General features: G+C 34.6%; 3 protein-coding genes across 4 annotated transcripts; 1 reads left to right on the top strand and 2 right to left on the bottom strand.

Annotated features, from left to right (window-relative positions):
• Nucleotides 1-1,018: 1,018 nt before the first annotated feature.
• Nucleotides 1,019-7,654, bottom strand: LOC116768014 (sorbitol dehydrogenase-like). Its single transcript, XM_032658632.2, has 8 exons — nt 7,531-7,654; nt 6,967-7,000; nt 6,193-6,326; nt 3,415-3,605; nt 2,742-2,926; nt 2,398-2,576; nt 1,692-1,813; nt 1,019-1,454 (listed from the first exon to the last, which is right to left on the bottom strand). The coding sequence occupies exons 1-8, from the start codon at nt 7,582-7,584 to the stop codon at nt 1,274-1,276; spliced, it is 1,080 nt and encodes a 359-aa protein (XP_032514523.2). The 5' UTR covers nt 7,585-7,654; the 3' UTR covers nt 1,019-1,273.
• Nucleotides 7,655-9,674: 2,020 nt separating this feature from the next.
• On the bottom strand, nt 9,675-13,000 carry LOC116768008 (serine/threonine-protein kinase RIO2). The gene is made up of 8 exons (XM_032658622.2): nt 12,827-13,000; nt 12,614-12,755; nt 12,269-12,437; nt 11,970-12,179; nt 11,470-11,661; nt 11,157-11,322; nt 10,276-10,395; nt 9,675-10,203 (listed from the first exon to the last, which is right to left on the bottom strand). The coding sequence occupies exons 1-8, from the start codon at nt 12,890-12,892 to the stop codon at nt 9,781-9,783; spliced, it is 1,488 nt and encodes a 495-aa protein (XP_032514513.2). The 5' UTR covers nt 12,893-13,000; the 3' UTR covers nt 9,675-9,780.
• Nucleotides 13,001-15,005: 2,005 nt separating this feature from the next.
• Nucleotides 15,006-19,834, top strand: LOC116768010 (arrestin domain-containing protein 3-like). Of its 2 annotated transcripts, none has more exons than XM_032658624.2 (7): nt 15,006-15,193; nt 16,655-16,813; nt 16,956-17,105; nt 17,392-17,606; nt 18,205-18,390; nt 18,646-18,834; nt 18,945-19,834. In XM_032658624.2, exons 2-7 carry the CDS (start codon nt 16,672-16,674, stop codon nt 19,413-19,415), a joined length of 1,353 nt encoding a protein of 450 aa, XP_032514515.2. In that variant the 5' UTR covers nt 15,006-15,193; nt 16,655-16,671; the 3' UTR covers nt 19,416-19,834. The 2 variants fall into 2 exon arrangements, with proteins under 2 accessions (XP_032514515.2, XP_061379634.1); XM_061523650.1 differs by lacking the exon at nt 15,006-15,193 and adding an exon at nt 15,315-15,488.
• The last annotated feature ends 44 nt before the right edge of the window (nt 19,835-19,878 follow it).

Here is a 19,878-nt window from a genome sequence, read left to right as displayed (position 1 = left end):
TAGTCACACATTATAGCTTTAATGTTAATAGGTTATTTTTTAGGTTATATTCCGTTATTTAAACGGAAAACGATCAGTATGTACGAGTAGTGTTACATTGCAAACTTGTACTAAGTATGTTGGTGGTTAGTTTTTCTCTTGGGAGAATTAATGATACTTCATTTTCCAATAAATACAGAACCACTCAGCTTCAATGACAACGTGTCCTCTGTGCCATGACTCCTGCCATTTAAACGTTTAATTTAAATTCGCGATATCAATTACGTGTTAAGTTGAGGTTCTTGATGCTATACCAATATAAGGACCATTAACATTAATACTTATAAATAATAAAAACTGTCAGAATGACTCGACTCTGTCTTCACTCATCCTGCTAATAGCTACTATCTCCGTTGAGTGAAAATTATACAACCAATCTAAACTGGATAGCCGAATTGGTTTGGTAAAGTAGCGAGAGTTGATTTCGTTCCTTTAAACTGTGACATCATCTTTTAATGTAGGCTTCTTTTGTTTTGGTTTTAGGCAAGACTAATGGGAGCAAGGACATGAATGTTGCGAGGACTGGAGTACTGACACTTTGAATCAATACTTGTCATGGATTATTTTAGAACTACTTGTCTATATTATATGTATTTTAGATAACAGGTAATGTTATGCCTGACAAGTACCTACGGGAGTGCTAATCTGCCACCATGTTGAATTGTGATATAGCTATATTATATTAGTTTTATTGAATATCCATATAAGGAAATCTTCTTGATAAGAATTGGCAACTAGGTTTCAGTCCGACTGTTAAGTCTATATGTGTGCGTGTGCGTGTGTGTGTGTGTGTGGTACATTACCGTCATACTTTCCCTCGATAGTAATATAAAAGGCGGTTTTCGACATATCGGACCCCAACGCCGCCAACATTATAATAATTCCTTCTTAAGCCCGATTTCTACCTGGTATGTCCGTAACATGAGTTACTCTGTATTGATATAGTCTCACCGCGTGTTTTATATTTCAAAACAATATGTCCGTTTCGTATTAAATTCATAATTTATTGTTGTATAAAAGAATAACAATATACTTTTTGTCTGATTTACATTTCTAACAAACTGTATGTAGTGTGCACTTACACTATGTATTAAATCTGATTCTTATTGAATAATTTGGCAACAAATTCATTTAATCAGTGAACGAATGAGTGAATGGCGCGCTTCTCATATCTTCGTTCTCCACGTTTTCTGAATGAACAATTAGTTGAAGCTTTATTGCTGTTCGTGCTTCGTCATTGGAATTTGACTTTGTTGTTGGCATCCCTCGGCTGGACGTGTATCATGACCTTGATGCCGGCTCCTCTCCGCGCGACCTCGTAGGCCTCCAAGGTCTCCTCCAGTGAGAAGTGGTGCGTCACCAGCGGCTTCAGGTTGATCTGACCGCTCGACACCAGCGATAGAGCGATGGGGTATCTGAGGTGGTGACAGAATGCTTAGAAACAAAATAGGCGACAACTTTATCTGTCTACGAATATTTTTTTTTATTTTATAATAGGTTTTTTTTAATACCAACAAAAAAGGTTATCATTTTTTTTATCAACTAATTAGACTTCAATACAAATAAAGGTCTATCTAGAAATATTTTTTTTGTAGATTGGAATTATTTTTCACATGATCAATAAAAATAATTTTTATAACTAAAATGCTCACTCGTTGACGTATCTGAAGATGCCTCTGATGTCGACCTCTCGCGCCATGGCCCCGGCCAGAGGCAGGGTGACCTCAGGGCTGCCCATACCGACCAGGACAGCACAACCCCCTGACTTAGTGGCCTGGCGTGAACATAGCAGGACATGAGAGACCTCTGACTTAAAGAAATTATTGAGAAACCAACGGAGGAGGGGGGGGGGGTTATTGTGAATATTAATTGATCATAGTATAATGAAAACACACTTGGCTAAGTCCACTTAATCACGTTTTATGTAGAATATAACAAAGGTTTCTCCAAATGTGCGTTTATAATTTAAGGTACATTTTTGTATCAAGACCGAAGTTATCTTACAGTTCTAAAGCTAGTCAGAGATGAGCGAAGAACTTCAATTATAAGATTTTTGTAGGTGGTAGAGCCGAGCTGTGGTCAAGTTGCTGCAGCTCGAACATGGGCTGGCTCGACCGGGGAAGTACCACCCTCTAGCAGAAGATCGGCGTGAAGTAGTCTTTAATGGCTGCGTTATGTCCGACGAGTGAGAGAGCCGGTTGCCCTTTCCCTTTTCCCTCTCTTTCCCAATCTTTCTCCTCCTCTTCCCTAATCGAGGGTGGCAATACATGCGCAAATCTATGTTGCGGATGTCCATGGGCTACGATTCTACCTCCATCAGGTAGGTCTTAAACTTAAAAAAAAAGTGGTATGTCTAACCAGTAGCGCGAGTCGCACGGTGGCGGGCGCTCCGCTGGCGTCCACGGACACATCGGGGTGCGCCCCCAGGAGGTCGTGGAGCGCTCGGACCAGGTCCGCCTCGTTGGAGTCACGAGACACCAACAACGTATGATCCGCGCCCAACTCACGGGCTGTCTCCAGCCGAGACTCCAAGATGTCTGAGGAAATCAAAATTAATGTATTGGATTAGGGATTTCACGCATCGTTTCTTGTATAACTTCAATGTAGTAGTTTAGTGGTATGAGTCTTGTATTTTTGTTAATTTATTCAGGGAAGTAGATCGTCTAAACCTAAATTAACCTAATAACTTAACATATAATGACCTGTGATCACGATCTTGCTGGCGCCCATGGCCCTGGCTGCGAGGAGTGTGACGAGGCCTATGGGACCAGCTCCTAGTATCAGCACAAAGTCCCCAGCTGTGACGCCTCCGCGACGACACGCGTGGATTCCCACTGATAGAGGTTCCAACAAAGCACCTTCCTCCATAGAGACATGATCCGGCAATCTAGACATTAATTATTGAAGTGATTTGAGACAATTAGAATAGAATGACGCTTTAATGTGAAGTAAGTACGTTTCAAATGGCGAAAAACCCGTGCAGCATAACCGGTCGCAAATTGGGCCGGATATTCAAACCCGGTCATCTTTGCCGAGATCTACTACTTCACAAAAACTAATTGAAACATACTTTAAAACACTTGATGACAAAAAAAACCGGGAAAATGTAAGCACGGATTTTACTGATTGTAACTCGTGGAAATATAAAGAAGCTTCCATAGGAACAGCGTCCGAGCTGGGTTAATGCTTACTGGCTCTGAGGACTTGACTTGATGACATGAGCGTGTAAGAACGGTTAAAGATTCAATAACAAGAAGGTGATTCGAATCGAGTTAACTGTAGAGAATATACATGATGAAGTGTGTGCCTTAATACGTAATGATAAGGTACAAGTTGCGACAGGAATGAGAACGTTAATTATCCGTAATTTCATACTTGTAACAGAAGTCCGCGGCGTGTTTGTAGTATCTGGAGAGGTTTCCGTGGACGGGAGGCGTGGCGCAGAACTGTATGTCAGGACAGAGGTGGTACCGTCCAGTCTTACAGAACTCGCAGTAGCGGCACGGAACACCCGGTTCAATAGCAACACGATCGCCCACACACAGATTTTTAACGTTTCCCCCCACCTATACATCCGACAAACATATTAATATAAAACGGTCAGGGCTAAAACAAAAGAAATTATACAGAATCAATTTGGGACAGCCCTAACGAGTAGGTGTATGAAATGGGCACAGTAAAAATATGCCACTGTTATAGTATACGAAAATTGCTTTCTCTGAATGTTTGTCTGAACTCCGTCCCGAACACCAAACTGAAGCCTATATTCCGCATTGACTATAATCAACAACAAAGTCAGAGGAACAGCTAGTTTAAATCTATATATTATATATATTGTATATTTTTGGTAATCATGACGTCAAAGTCTGTATATAAGTTGTAAATAGTCTGTGTAGGTAAAAAAAAGTAGATAAGCCAAAAGTTACAATAGCGTTATCCATTTGCAGTTTCATAAATAAAACATATACATATATATTTTCTTATCTCACTATTATGACTATAATAATGAGAAAACATTAATATTGAATAAAGATAAACGCTGCACGACGTTTAAGGTTCATATTTTGCTTTACAGTTTATATGTGGATTTTTTTTTAAACAATAATGTACAATGACGTTATGTTGCATACACATATACATACCTACGGATAACTAAATTGGTTGAATTTTTATATTAAACAATTTATCATAACCCAATGAAATAAATCTTTACTGACATTTAAAAGTGAAAATGTATGTTTGTGATTCTCAGAATTTTTTTCGACTGCTGTTTGAAGGAAGAAAGTTAATATATAGAGGAAGGAATTTCGCGTGTATTCATTTTAATGAAACTGAGTTTTTCGATACTACGCGACTGACATTGACTTAAACGATATCGACTCGTCTGACCGCGATCACGGTTCCTGTAAACTGTAAAGGAACCGAAACGTCGGGAATATTCACATATAAATTAATAACAAAAATTTTGTATCCGAAAAACTGAGTTTCGTTGAAGGCAAATATTATTTAAAGATACTTGAATTAATCGGACGGAATGTCAAACAAACAACGCTTACGTTATTATTATTACGCTAATAATAAAACTAAACTATTCAAGTGTTCAAATAATTATGTTTTTTGTCAACGGTCACATTACTCGTATCTGACTTGTGTGAATTATATGAAAAATGTATAGTTTTTGGTGATATATATTTTTATGTCATGGCGTCATCGCACTGGAGTAGTGAAATATTTTGCCAATGTCAATTTGGAATATGTAGTAACTTTATACACACAAGAATTTAAATTTATCTCGATTGATAAAAAAACATACACGTCACAAACAAATGGTTTCCATAAATTAAAATACGTAATCTAAATTAATAAAGTTCAGTAAAAAAACGCGATAAACTTATATATGCACCTTCTTAATATATTTTAATTACGCCATTTAGAATAAAAAAATTAATATGTGAAGCGAAAATTTGGTATACCTTTTAAGAGAATATGGAGAATTGATGAACGAGGAATTTAACACACTAATAGTTTATCGCAGGAATACCTATATAAGGAGAAGAAATTCACAAAGATATTTTTTACATAAAACTAGTTTTTACCTACGGCTTTTATTAAAAATGTATGAAGTGTAATAAAAAAATTATAAATGCTAACCAACTGGCAGCATCATCTTTAATTTGCGTCAGGTGACGTTATACAAAATACAATAATTATAATTATTTACGCAGGAATTAGAAGTTTTGGTATAAATTCTAGTCTGTCTTGTTCTGATGTCTAAGCTAATGTAAAGTTTCCTGCATAAAGTAGTTCTTGCGTAAAAGAGCAACAACGCATTATAATACATGTCAAATTATTATTATTTTACACCACATGTTTACGTCTATCCGTGAAAATTCCTCAATGTGTGTTTTACTACTAAATGTCAAATATAGTGACATTTCTATTCTACTGTTGAACTTGAAATAATCAACCAATCATGATCGAGTATTTATCACCGGCGATAACTAGTGTGTGAAGTTACGTAACCGTCGCAAGACATTCAAAATGTAATATGTATGTACATAAATTAGCGGACACACCTCCGCGACTTGACCGGCTAATGTCACAGACCGGGTCATTTCAATATAACACACGTATTATGTATATTTTTATCGTTGTGCTCTTCTACAAATTTCAAGGTCACCTTAACTGTTACTACGTAATAAGAACATTACATTTATTAGTTATTAAGAAACCGTTACTAAATAGTACAATATGGATTACTGAATCACAGATAATTTTAATCTGTGGCATAGCAACTGTTAAAGTAAACGGATCTGAACAAAATACTTATTATAATCAGGAATATATTTATGTTTACCTATTCATTTTTAATTAAAATTTGTTACCAAAATCGCTGTTTTATATCTAATTGTAAGTGTGACGTGTACTACATCTCTTATTTACTGTTCAGCATGCTTGCTCTAAGTTTTCAATGTCAAGCTACGAAGCGTTAATAGTTTTTAATTTATAAATGTTCGCACATTATAGTGATGGGTAAGTTATTGATCGCGAAACCGGTCACGCTTCGTTTGTTGTGTGATAGTGCAAACTAGTGCTGAACTAAAAGTTCAGTTGTCCCGTCTGAATTTCAAAACACTAATGCACAATGAGCACCTTCGCGACGACGCCAGAGGCCTCGTGTCCCATAATCATAGGATCCTTCAATACAAAATGTCCACAGCTGCCGCCCTGCCAGTAGTGGACGTCGGAGCCGCAAATGCCCACACAGTCCATACGAAGAAGAACCTCTATAGAACAACAGAATTAGATTGAAAAAAAAAACTTGAGAAAATTTTATAACGCTTTTACTGCATACAACACATTAATAAGTTTTTAAATAATTAATCAATTTACATGCGCATTGAAACGAAAATATATTTTGTTATAGATGGCTGATACTTTATGTGGTTCAGTCCGTGTTCGTCAGAGTAGAAAACCGGAGTAATAGATATTAACCAAACCACATTAAATAATAATAAGAAATTTGCTTTCATTGTACAAACCTGATTATTATCGACTCGTTTTTTTGGGCTAAGTCACTATTATTATATTTATAGCAATTCAAATGTCTTAACATACTTTTTCTTGTCAATTATTTATTTTATTTAAAAGTTATTAAAAGCATTGTTTAGTTGAAAAGTTTGTAATATAAAGTTACAATAAAATATTAATCGGAGAGCACTAAAAGTTTCTGTTAGACATTTTATTTAATATTTACACAAAATTAATTTGAAGTAACATCGAACATTCATAATTTTTTTACTATTAATAAAAAAAATGTAAATAAAGACATATATTATTATACGTAAACCGCTATAGAGTAAGCAGTTTGCGTTCTTTCAAAGTTATATATTTATAGATTCTTATTTATTGAGTTTCTAGACATACCATCGTCGCCAATTTCTGGAATCGGCGTTTGTTCCTAAAAATAAGATAAAAATTATGTAATATATAATCTTTCTCATATAAAAAATAGACATTTGTTTAGACTAGTAAAACATTTGTAGAATATGTATAAAATATTATTTATCAGCATTTTTATTTATTGTTTTTTCTAGGAAAGCATAAGACACAACAATCGATAAAACTGACAACTCAAGTTCATTTATAGTGATAATAGTTTATCATTGACCTTTAATTACGTACTCAATTGAGCAGTTGACTGGCGAAAACTAGTTAGAAAGTTTACAATATTAAGAGTAATAAATTTAATGCTATCTCGAGTAAAATACGTGACATTTTATTATATTTTTATTAACACTACAAATAGAAACGAGTTAGTTTGTAATACGTAATCAGCAATCGTCGTAGATGACAATATCGGTGTTTAAATTACCATTAGTGGTACTTATTTAAATCTACATATATTCACGATACACGTGTTCATAGTTACGGACCGATAACCATTGATCGATTACAATTTCAATAACATATTAATTGACAGTAACTCACGAGTCTTAAATCTTTCGCTTTGTACAAAACAGCTGTGAGGTTATCCTGCGACATGTTGGACGCGAGCGCTCTCTCTGACACTCGATTAACAACTGTGAAGTGTGACACAATATAATACGTACAACTGGCTGTGTATAATCCTATATGTAAAATGTATATCACAAAGAAACTTATATTTCGTGAGCTGCTTGTCCTTATCTATACTGATTTATGGATATGTTAATACCGCTACTCCATGGGTGTTTATTAATAAAAACGAGTGTTAGCGGCTTCCATTGATAATAACATTAAAGAGATCAATAATATCAACAACCAAAGATCGATCACGCTGTGACAATTAATATCTCGCTTAGAGTACAGCTACTAAAGGGATTTCAATAGTTATATAAATCTCTAAGGAAACTGAATAGATATTTCAAACGAAATAGGCAGTCCAAAAATTATTAAAAAACACAACTTACATAATATTGTTTTAATAATATGTGTATTATTATGGTAATTATGTCTAATTTTTTTAATTTCTTTCTTTACTTAAGATAAAAGGTGCTTTTTTTATCTTAAATAAAGAAAACACGAGTCATTTTGATCTATTAGTATTTTATCAAAACGCACAAGGGTCTAACTGTTCATGAACAGACAAACAAACAAAAGATTGATTACACTGGTGCATTATGTTATAGAAATGTTTATTGCCTATTATTTAAGTTATTTGCATAATAGCTTGAATCAAACATTTCTAATAAGGCGCTATTGCGAAGAAATAAAATACCAGCTTAATTTTTTTTTTACTACGTAGAATCATGAATGAATTTTTATAAACTGAACCTAAAAATTCCATGGAAATCACACCATGCAACTTAACCATACATACGTACTCTTACACTGAGTTTATATACACAAACCGAACACCGTAAGTTAGTCGTTTTTCACTCATACACTTACGTTGTTAAAATTCTGCGTTAAGATTTATATTTCATTGAGAATGCCTTTCGTCAAAAGCTAATATCAAATTATCTCTCATATATAACAGACACCTAAAATCAATATATTCAAGAGTCAAGACCGCGATCTAAATAAAATACTTTCGTTACTGTTTTAAATACTTAGATTCTTCTAATGAGGCTATTTTAGGTTTTTTATGAAAATTTCGTTTGACTAATTAAATTTTATCATATAATATAGAATTAAGATAAAGTGATATTCGCCATTGAATAACAAGTCTTATCAAAACAGCTATCTGAACAAAATAACTAAATTGTTGGAAGGAATTATGTTATTATAAATTGTTTTATCTACTGATCAAGAGACACCTTTATAATTTTGGTTTTCTTAACTTATTTCTTAGGGAAAGGAAAATTCTTATTATTGATAAACTATCTTAGATCTTAATATGAAGGTAAGACTCGAATCACCATTTTTATTAGCAACTGTTTATTTCTATTTAAAAATAATCAAATTCAGATCGAAGTTTTAAACAACACGTATTTCCCTACCGCTTATTATGCACAGCTTACGTTTATCCAGAGATTTAATTATTTTTAATTTAATATCACCAAAAGAATTCGTTAATCTTTTCAGCATTATATTTGAACAAGCTAGGTGTATAAATGATATTAACGAAATCATAAAACAGTTGCAATAATATTATTAAATGACAAAAGATTAAATTTTATTACATTGAAGATTAAACGTCGCTGATAAGACTGTCAGTTTTGTTAATATTACACGTTGTAGCCGTCTTTTTTCTTAAGGCGAGATCACACTGCCATTTAGTCGCGCCGTGTTGTGTTAAGGCAGAAGTGTATCGGTGTGATACATTCGAGGGTTGAGCAAAAATACTTGTATTGTATTTATCAACGGCTGGCAACCGATATGTTTAATGTGATTATGTATTCTTTACCGTGCTTAAAGTTTCGGCTATGTTGCCCTGGCCGCGGTCATAAATTGGTCAGCCAACTTCTTAGCCGGTTAAGCCTCGCTTTAATATTTCCACTTTTAAATATTTATATCTTTTATGTTTCTTAATTCCAGTTTTTTTTTTCGATACGGATAAAAACCTTGTGACCGCTAAAGGTAAAAACAAACGTTATAAAGAAGTGGTTTTACACTCAGGTTAGGATTGTTTCTGAAGGTAGAGATATTAACAGATTTTAATCGTTTATATATTTCCTTGTAAAACATTACGTTTCGTATTTATTTCTTAACATATACCATACATATAAAACACAGACTAATATATAATTCTATGAATCATTCATCCCAGCCCCATATCCCGTGACTCTCTCTGATAGTTTCTCTGTTATCTCTTCTCTGCCTGGTGACGGCGCTGGCTTCTCCCTTCGCCACCGCCTTCTTCCTCTCCATCTTCTTCTGTTTCGCTTCTAGATTCTTCTTCACCTGCTGTTTCACTACTTCAGGTGCTATCGTGCTGGCGGAGGTGTAGGACCTCATTGTTCTAACGTCCGATAATGTCTTCTCTATCATCTTCAGTCTATATTTCTGTGAATTGACGTCGTCTTCCTCTTCCGCCCTGCTGTCCGTCAACTCACCACCGACAGTTCCATCGCCAACTGCTTTCGGTACGTCATCGTTTTCATCATCAACGGCTACTTTCCTTGTATCTTCTGTGATTCTGGTTATTTCTGTCTCATCGTGTTTTATGGAGTCTTCCACCTAATATTTGAACACACTGTTAGCGATCACAAACTATGGGTTTGTTGAATATATTAATAATAAAACACGAACCTGTTGTCTGAGTGTGTCGATATCATCTTCTGAAGCCTTAAGGTTTCCTGCATCAGGTTCAGCAAGGTTTTCTGTCTCGCTGCCTTCGTCTCCACTCAATTGCAATTCTATTCCCATTTCCTAGACAATGTAACATTTTGTTAAGGAGGCTTTTTTAACACGGCTCTATAAGCTGGAGCTGCATCTATCTGTGTAGGAATGTAACCAGTTGCAGGCTAAGATTGAAATGTTTAAGCATAAATTTCATCGATTTTCAGAAGGCAGCCCAATTTGAAACTTTGCCTATTGCCTTTAGAAACATATGAAAGATCTATGATAATGCAGTAATTTGATAACAGTTGTCCATTATCTTTATCAGCGCCACCAGGTGTCATACAATCTTTATAGACCCTCGGCCAGGGAGCCAGAGAGATAGAGCGAGCACAAATGATTTATAATATACTGCAACACCACATTTTCCCAAAACCCTTACGGAAAAAGGGAACTATATATATTATTATTGATATTACTTTATTATTGTCTTCTATCAAGGTCTAAGACTGCTTTTTCCTAAATGGCTTAAGGGCGCTGCAAGCCTAAAGGAGGGTAGTAAAAGACTCAGAAAAAAAATAAGGCTCTGTGTAGAGGCCTGGTCGGGAGATTTGTAATTAACTCTAGCTACGATAAGCTATAGTGATTTTACAATAGGTGAATAACAGGGGACACTAAAAAATTATTTTGGTTGGATCCTGATCTAAGATCTGACGCTGATGTTCTAATCAGAGCTTCTCTTTACCTTAAAGATTTTATTAAGTTTAATTGCAAAAAAGTTAAACAGAAAGTAATAATATCTCAAATATTTTCTTGCACGAGTACTCAGTCCTCCCTCTCCCTGTACTGACCTGTAACAGCTGGTGATCATGTTCCTTCCGGTACCCTGAACAAGCCACCTCTCGATCCAAGTCTTCATCTCGCTCCAGTTCAGAGAACTTTGGATACAGACTGGATTCATATCCAAACCTCTTCTTAAAGAACGCTCGGACACATTGAACATCTCGGTCAAAGTATCTAAGAATGGAAATAATATATGAGTTAAAAAAAATCACACAGTTGAATAATATTTTTGATAATATTTTGACATAAAAAAGTAGACATATTTGAATCAAGTATCTTTATGATTTTAAAAGCTTGTAATATAAGTACTGCGATGCTCACAGTTCCGCATTAGGATGCATTGTGGAGATCATCTGAGGGAAGTCTATGATGATGGGGTGTCCTTCTTCATCTATCATGATGTTGAACTCGTTGAAGTCACCATGAATGACACCACAGTTGCCGAGTCTCACTATAAGGTTCATTAACTCGTCATAAAGTGCTTCCACATCATCTACTGCCGACACATGGGTTCTAAAACAAATAAGCATATATATTCAAATTCCTCCGTTGTTAGATTTAGATAGGAAATCTGGTTTGAATTCTGTTAAGTACAAGGCAATGTTCCAAAATGTGTGACCTTTAACACTTAAGTTTACAACATCAAGCAGGTGTTTTTCTTTAATAAACTTATACATACCAGCATTTGGGAAAAAGCTTGAATGACAAATTGGGAACTCATCATTATTAATTTAACGTAGAAACTTGTGGCTTTAGTTGATGAACTTATGGTTATAAAAAAATTTTGGTTTATGGATGAAAAAGTGTTTAATTATTCTTACAAAGGTCCCCCTCCAACCAGTTGCATGACAACACAGTGTCTGTTAAAATCTATGGGTTTTGGTACTGGGAAGCCACGGTCATATAAAGCCTTCATGTATGCAAATTCCTTGGTAGCTGATATGCGGGAGAGATACAGCCACGAGGCCCGGTTACGGTGTGCATGATAGTCTCTCTTGTCTTTGATGTTCCGGAAGCATGTTCTGCCCAGCCTGTTTGTATATGACTTTTAAAAGAGATGTTTCATTTATGTCATATAAAAAGGGTTTTAAAGTAATTTTGTATACACTTCTAAACTTGCCTATGAAGTTTCAAACATAGCGGGTTTCTGTCTTCATCAGCTACGGTGTAAATGTTAGATTCCTTTCCAACACCAATTTGGTTACCAAAAGAGGCAATAACCTTTCTGTTTGTTAGAGCTTTAAGAGCCAAGTAATCATAACCAGCATTTGTAAGACGGTACCCATCATCTGAAAATAAAATATTTATTTATCTGATTTACTTTTCTAAATGTTATGATTTACTTCTATAGAAGAAAATTCGGTTATAGTATGAACATATAAAATGTATCAATAACCAACACATTAATATTATACTTCTTTAGCAAGAACAATAACAATAAAAAAATAAAATTATGTACACTCACAGTGTTTACCACGTTCGTATGTCAACAATCTATGTTTACAAAGATCTTTCATCAGTTTGTGGACTCCGCCGTGTCGCAAATTGGCTATAGAAGCCACTAAAGAGCCTGGAACCAGTTCGTGATTCTTCATACCCATTTCCACCTACAATTACATATTTTTAAAATTAAAATTTACACATCATAAGGTTAACTCACGTTTGGCTAGTCACTCACTGCAGTAAGAACGCGAAAATCTTCCGGTGTTAGATATCGCAATATTGCTACATCGAGTTTACCCATTATGACCTAACGAAATTACGAACTTCTAAAACATTCAAAATATATTTTTATTTTTTAAAGAAAGAAATAACACAAAGCATGGTCTTTGACAGCTTTGTCACTTTAAAAACTGTCAAAGTGACAGTTGTGCTAAATATCTTACATTAAAATTACCTTATTTTACAATACGTTATTAAGATTCTCAAAAATAAATATATTGAGAAAATCTCAGGTTTTATAAGAGTATTAATTGAACATTCAAGTTATAGCTGTTTTTTTTAATAGACTGCAATTTCAGCTTTTGTCATTTACTTAGAGAGAGAGCTTCTTGTTATTCAATTTTTGTTGATTATCCATTTAGATTTTGGAGTTTTATTTGTATATATACAAGTGTATTTTTTTATCCTTAAGTATTTGATAAATGTAAATATGAACTGTGGCGAACCGTCTCGGGGGCGGAGGGTTTATTCTAACTCATGAATCCCCCACTATTCCATCGTCTGTTGACACGATACTGACCCCCTACAAGGAAGAGACAAAATGTAGCAGACACTAAATCTTCCAATTATATCTACAAAGATACAATCTACTCAAACAGGTGGATCTATTCTGTCGGCATATGTTTTACCATAGTATGAGGGCCCATGTAACTGGCAAACGGTGTTAAGATTATTACATAGCTTTTTTTGGTACAGGTGAGCAATATTTGTGAGTCTTCACACAGTAATACTTCTTGACTAATTAAGTTTTCTTATTTCTTATTGAGTAAGAAACAATCAAATAAAAAGTATAGCCAAGGACAGTGTTAAACCCGTCAGTCGTAATTGAGCGCCAGCCGAATTCAAAACTTAAACTTTAAAACTGCTTTCTTCGAATTCATTTTTGGAATACACAAATCTTGTTGCATTTAAAATGATGCTAACAGCCCATCACATAATGTAACTTTCAATAGTATAGCAAGAGATATAACAGTCGAGTAGCCTTTAGAGAAAGCAGTTATTTCAATTGAAGTTCTTGATGGGTTTAGATCTGATATTTGAGCAGTTCGGCTCTATAAGAAAAAACTGAGAATAAAACAACTATTTCGACTTCATCTTCAACAATTGTACTAACAGCATTGGCCAAAAGCTCCCAATCAGGGTTTATTATTTTCATAGCTCCTTTCCCATCCAAACATATTTTTTGGCATCCATTTAGTTTATAAATGCTACAGATTTGGTGTTGTTTTGCTTCACAATACCGATCTAAAAAACGCCGTTTCACAGAACAGCACAACACGGAGCTGATATTGAATGTAGCAGAACATTTACAATCTACTACCTGTATTTTGTGCTCCGATTGCAATAAAAGCATTGCTATAAAATGTGCTGAACATTCTAAACAAAAAACTGTCAAAGTCGTTTTGTTTCAAATGAGAATTATCTAAAGAGAGATACTTCGCGCATGTCAAATCCTCGATTCCCGTTCATCCTTGATTCTACACTATAGAGATAAAAGATACCCCCCTGTGTGAGTGCGCACTTGATGAAGGAACTCCAAATGATACATATTTCAGATTACAGAAAGAAGACAAGCCTCGTTTGTCTTCTCTCTGTGATCTTCTTCCACCTGATATCAACCGCCAAATTGATTTTGAGTTAATACCCTTCTAATTACTGTTCTGTTTTTATTCATAAACCAAACTATTATGAAACTAGAATATGTTTGTATATTAATCAACTATTCCTTTGTAATTATTGTGTATCTTTTTTTTTGTTTTAGATTTAACAATAGCGACTCTCGCTGTGAATGATCTCATCAGTAGCGAAATTCTAAGCATCTGGCTGCGACGTTGTTCGTTCATGAAACCTACTTTTATAACTGAGTTTTATGAACACTTGTATTTGGCGAAAAATATAAGAAAACGCCTATAACTCAAAACTTGGATAGATAGTTATTTTACAACGACATTTTATGAATTATCTCTCTTAATCATAATATATCATCTAATCCGAGGATAATTAACAAAAGTGATTGAACAAAAAATTCGACATATAGATTTTATTATACTTAATTACTAGAATTATCAAAGTAAAAATTCTGACATTTTAAGAAAATAGTTGATGTCCGTACGTCACGATCCATGACGTTAGACTTTAATATTATCAATGATGTCTGTGACCGTAGGAATGTTAAATTATGAAGTGTCAATTTCTTAAATGGTTCCTATTAAAAAACTAATGTTCGTTTATCCGTTACTGTTAACTGTGACCTCTTTAAATGTTTGTCCAATTTTAGTGTTTTCTAATACTTTTGAATTGACTTAACTGAAAGCAATTAATGGTAAGTATATACTTTTTCCTGTGTTCAGTATTTGGTATTATATTTGTTTACAAAATAGCTTTTAGGAAAATGTGGGATTTCCCCCGAAGAGTGTCATTCCCTGGTGATCTTGTAAAGTAACTATATATATTCTCCTTTCTGGTTTTCACAACACTTATATATTGTAAATTCTTAGTTCTTGTTTTATCTTCCAAACAGTAAAGTAAATGACATTAATTTCATTCTATTCTTACTTCCTGTTATCAACTTTATGTGCCATGAATTTAAACATGTGTTCAGTAAAAAAACCTTTAAGGTATTATAGGTACAAATTAATTTTAAGAACAAAATCTAAATGCTAATTTTAAAACATTTCTTATGTATATAGAAACATAAAGTGTATGTGTTCTACACATGTAGACAGCTATATTTGTTGAAAAAGACAGCCATAATTTTTTTTATATGTTAACAATCCACCCATACTTCCTTGGACTAGAAAGTCAGTGAAAGAACTTAGTCAAGTCTTATCAGATATAAATTAAGTGTTCACTAAAAACCTATTATAACAAAGAAACCTAAGCAATTACATTTTTGTTTATACATAATCACTAAAATAATTAATTTAATGGATATTAAATGCTTAAAATTGTAAAGCAACATTTTGTCATAATAAAAAAGGGGTGGATTGGGTGCTATATTAATTATATGACAGTTCTGTAAAAAATAATCATTTTTGATTAATTGAAATATTCCAGGTCTGGACTCTAAAAATAAGGAGCATTAACATGTCTGGTCCTGGTTTCTGTATTTTAGAGATGGCACCAGTAGATGAGGGCCGAATTATAAATTTTCAAATTTCATTATCACCCCTCCAACATACAAGAATCATTTTTCTTTATTAACTATTAGCTAATGAGCTTAAATTAGTTGAAATAACATTAAATATAAAAGAAAATGTAGCTAAGAATATAAACTGACACAATTTTAAATTAAACTGATATACTGTAGCAGTGTATGTCTTGACCCTTCTCCTGGGGTCAAGTACATTATGAAGTTTTAAAAGTCAGACCCAAAATTTAACAGTTTAAGGATAAGAACTCTGATGCAATCATCGTTGGAGAATTCCCTAAAATTTTCCTACCATATAAAGAAAATAGACTCACTTATTGTTTTGCTTGTAGTCAACCTCCCAGCAGTTTAGGGACTTACATGATGAAATAGCATTTGTACCCCTTCTCACAGTCGCATATATCTCATCTAAGCTGATTTCTAAAATATCATCAGTCTAGCCCTTGAATCTTCAGCTAGAATCACAAACCCATTATTGCAATATCTACTATGTCGTGCTCGTGTCGTGTCTTATATGTAAAATCATGTAAAAAATGTCAATACAAATGTTGGTTTTTTATCAAGACATTTACTAGTACACAGTCGTCTATAATCAGGATATTAGCGACATGCAATTATTAAATAACCTTACAGGCACTGATGTACCAATAATGACCGCTGTCATGGGAACACAACGCGAAGAACTACAGAGCGCAATTATAACATTAAACGAACCGAACGCTGTGTTTTATTCTGGACAACTTATCAAAGGCAACTTGAATTTTGAACTGAATAAACCTCTTCATTATATTGGTAAGTACTATTATATATTCATTCATCTCGTCTGCGCATGATCACGGTCGTTGCAAAGGAACCGAAATGTCGGGAGTATTTTAGAACAAGTGTACCATACTCTGATATCCCTTTTTAATATCTAATATAACTTTTTCCACAGCAATAAACATACAGTATGTTGGGGAATGTAATGTTTTCTGGATAGAGGAACAGATCGAAGTATATAATGGGGTGAAACAAAAGAAACACATAAAGTATGAGGGACGTGAGGAGTACTTTAACGTCATCCACTGTCTGAGCGGGGGGGATGGTATGTATGGATGTATGGACACTCGAAAAATGTTCTTTATGGACCGATTATAACAATACAGAAATCTATCACTTAAGTGCTAACTGCGAGTGATTTTATATCGATAGTAATATTCACACAAACAGACACACAATTTACATATATTTATATACCGTTTTATTTATTTTAAATTGTACTATATTGTTGTCAGTAGTCAAGTCCTTCTCCTGGTCTTTCATTTTATATAGTTACGTATATTTTAATTATTAGTTCAACTGAGTTTCCAAGTTATCGTGTTCTTTTGTAGGTGGTACATGTGTTCTGGCCACGGGACCACATTCGATCCCATTCTCCTATCAGCTACCATCCAACATTCCATCATCTTTTAAGGGTGATAAAGGGACCATCAGCTACAGTATTGTCGTTAGAGTGCTAATGACGGGATTCACTAACCAAGAGATCACCAAGGACTTTGATGTCGTATCACCCGCAGACTTGAATCAGGGCGGTGATAATATTAAGGTATTACATATATATATAGTACATGTAGATAGGTTACAATATGTATCATATAGTTTCTAAAATAACTTTCTTTTGTTATAAAAGTATTTGTAATTCAGAATATATTCATATATATATTGAGGTGATAGAGCCTAGCTATGGTCAAGTTACTCTACAGCCAAAACATGGGCTGGCTGGACTGGGGAAGTACCATCCTCTCACAGAAGATCGGCATGAAGTAGTTATTAATGACTGCATGTGAGAGCCGGTTGCCCTTTCACTATTCCCACCCTTTCCTGCCATTTCCTTATTCCCACCCTTTCCTGCCATTTCCTTATTCCCACTCTTTCCTCCTTCCACAAGAATCAAGGTCGGTAACTCACCCACAACCTCTCTTATATTGCAAATGTCCATGGGTGACTACTTCCCATCAAGTAGGCTGTCTTCTCGTTTGCCATCTTTGATATTAATATATATATACAAAACAATATTTTCATATCAGATATTTCAGCCATTCTTTGAAAGAAATTAGTCCAAAATATTTTTGACTTCCAAAGTATTATTGTACCCTTCAAGATATATTGAAGAAAAAAAACAATAAGAATAATTTGTTTCACAGAAGCCAGTCATCCTGAATTTTGAAGAAACATCGAGTTGCAACCTTTTTTGTGTGACCAGGCCCTTGTCCGTGGAAGTGAAGCTGCCAGCATCCGGCTTCTGTCCCGGGCAGACGATACCCATCACAGTAGATATCAAGAATAAAACAAACTTGGAACTTTCTAAGATTGTCTTTGAAATATCTACAGTGAGTGTACAAATATTATATTTACATCTTAAAATATTTTAGACGGATTTAAATATAGCATCAGCGAGCTAGTGGTTCAACCGTTCTAATTACATGTGTTATAGAGTGACTTTCTAAATATTTGTAGCTTCTTATTATGCACAATACATCACCTAGAGACATTAAGTGTAATATTCCTATGAATTAAAACATAAAATTCTTTTAGTCTGTTTTTCCAACTCTATCTTTTCTAAATTGTTTTATGTTTCCGTATAGAAAGAGCGATATCGCAGCCTCCAACCGGTGTCAGCGTTCATACCTCCTGAGGACGTGTTAGTGTCTATTAAAAAAGGTCCCGTCCTAGCTAAAACCTGCAAAGAATATATGTGGGAGTTGAAAATACCAGAATTCATAGCTCCCAATTTAGAGAATTGCAGTATTATTGATGTGGGCTTCTTCTTCAAGGTAATGAACGCACCGAATGCTTAATGACATAGAAAGAAAAGAAATAATTTATAAATCATAGCTATTCTGACAGTTCCATAGATTACATAGAAAAAACTTATTGATTTCAGGTAAAAATAAAGATGTCAGGTTGTATGGATGACATGTACGACGAGTCCGAGATCTGGTTGGGTCTGGTACCGTTGGGATCGTCCGGCGTGTCCTCCCACCCCCTGGCCGAGCGGCTGCCCATCGCAGCCATACCCCCCGCCACCCCTCCTCCGCCGTACGAATCACCACAGATGCCGCCACCGTACATACCAAATGTCCCGAACGTCCAGATCTGTCCCCCCGGACCCGTCCTCTTCCCTACTGTAGCCAACGTCGTAGATAAAAGCCTCGCTTACGGCTCCAAGAGCAGTCCTTTGGGTGCCTTCGAGATCGGCTTCCGACCCCCGGGAAATTCCTCGATGCCCGTTCCCAGTCATCCATATCCGGATTTCGAAGATCAAATGCATCAGAGGCCAGACTTACATCCATACCCTGAACCTGCGGCTTCTGAACCCTACTCCGGCCGCCCCTCCGCTCCACCGCCCCCCTAAAACCTCACAGCCTGTTAATATATTAATATCCATACCTCCATAAATCATAGTCATATAAATAAGATTCTTAAGTGCCATCCGCATATGTATGTACATTAAAAAATATAAAATGTTAGTCGAAATCTACAAAGCATTTATATAGATAGTCTAATATTCACGTTGTCTATTTTGAATATATTTAACTGATATATTGTCTTCCATTATTATATAAATAACAATAAATTATCGTGTTTACATAACTTTTAATAGTCCATACAGATTATACAGTTTTTACACTATTTAAACAGACTATATATATTTTAGATCTGATGTACTTTAATATCATTGAGTGTAAATGCGAATAAAATTATACAATTTTTTGTTATTTTTATACCATGGCCTTTTTATTTATATATTTTATAATAAATTATATAAAATGACAGTATGTTTTCTTGTTTAAGGCGTGCTCTTAGTTTAATGAAAG

Source organism: Danaus plexippus, chromosome 19 (assembly GCF_018135715.1).
Source record: "Danaus plexippus chromosome 19, MEX_DaPlex, whole genome shotgun sequence".
In the NCBI taxonomy this organism is placed as follows: Eukaryota; Metazoa; Arthropoda; class Insecta; order Lepidoptera; family Nymphalidae; genus Danaus; species Danaus plexippus.
This window is presented reverse-complemented; position numbering and strand designations above follow the sequence as displayed.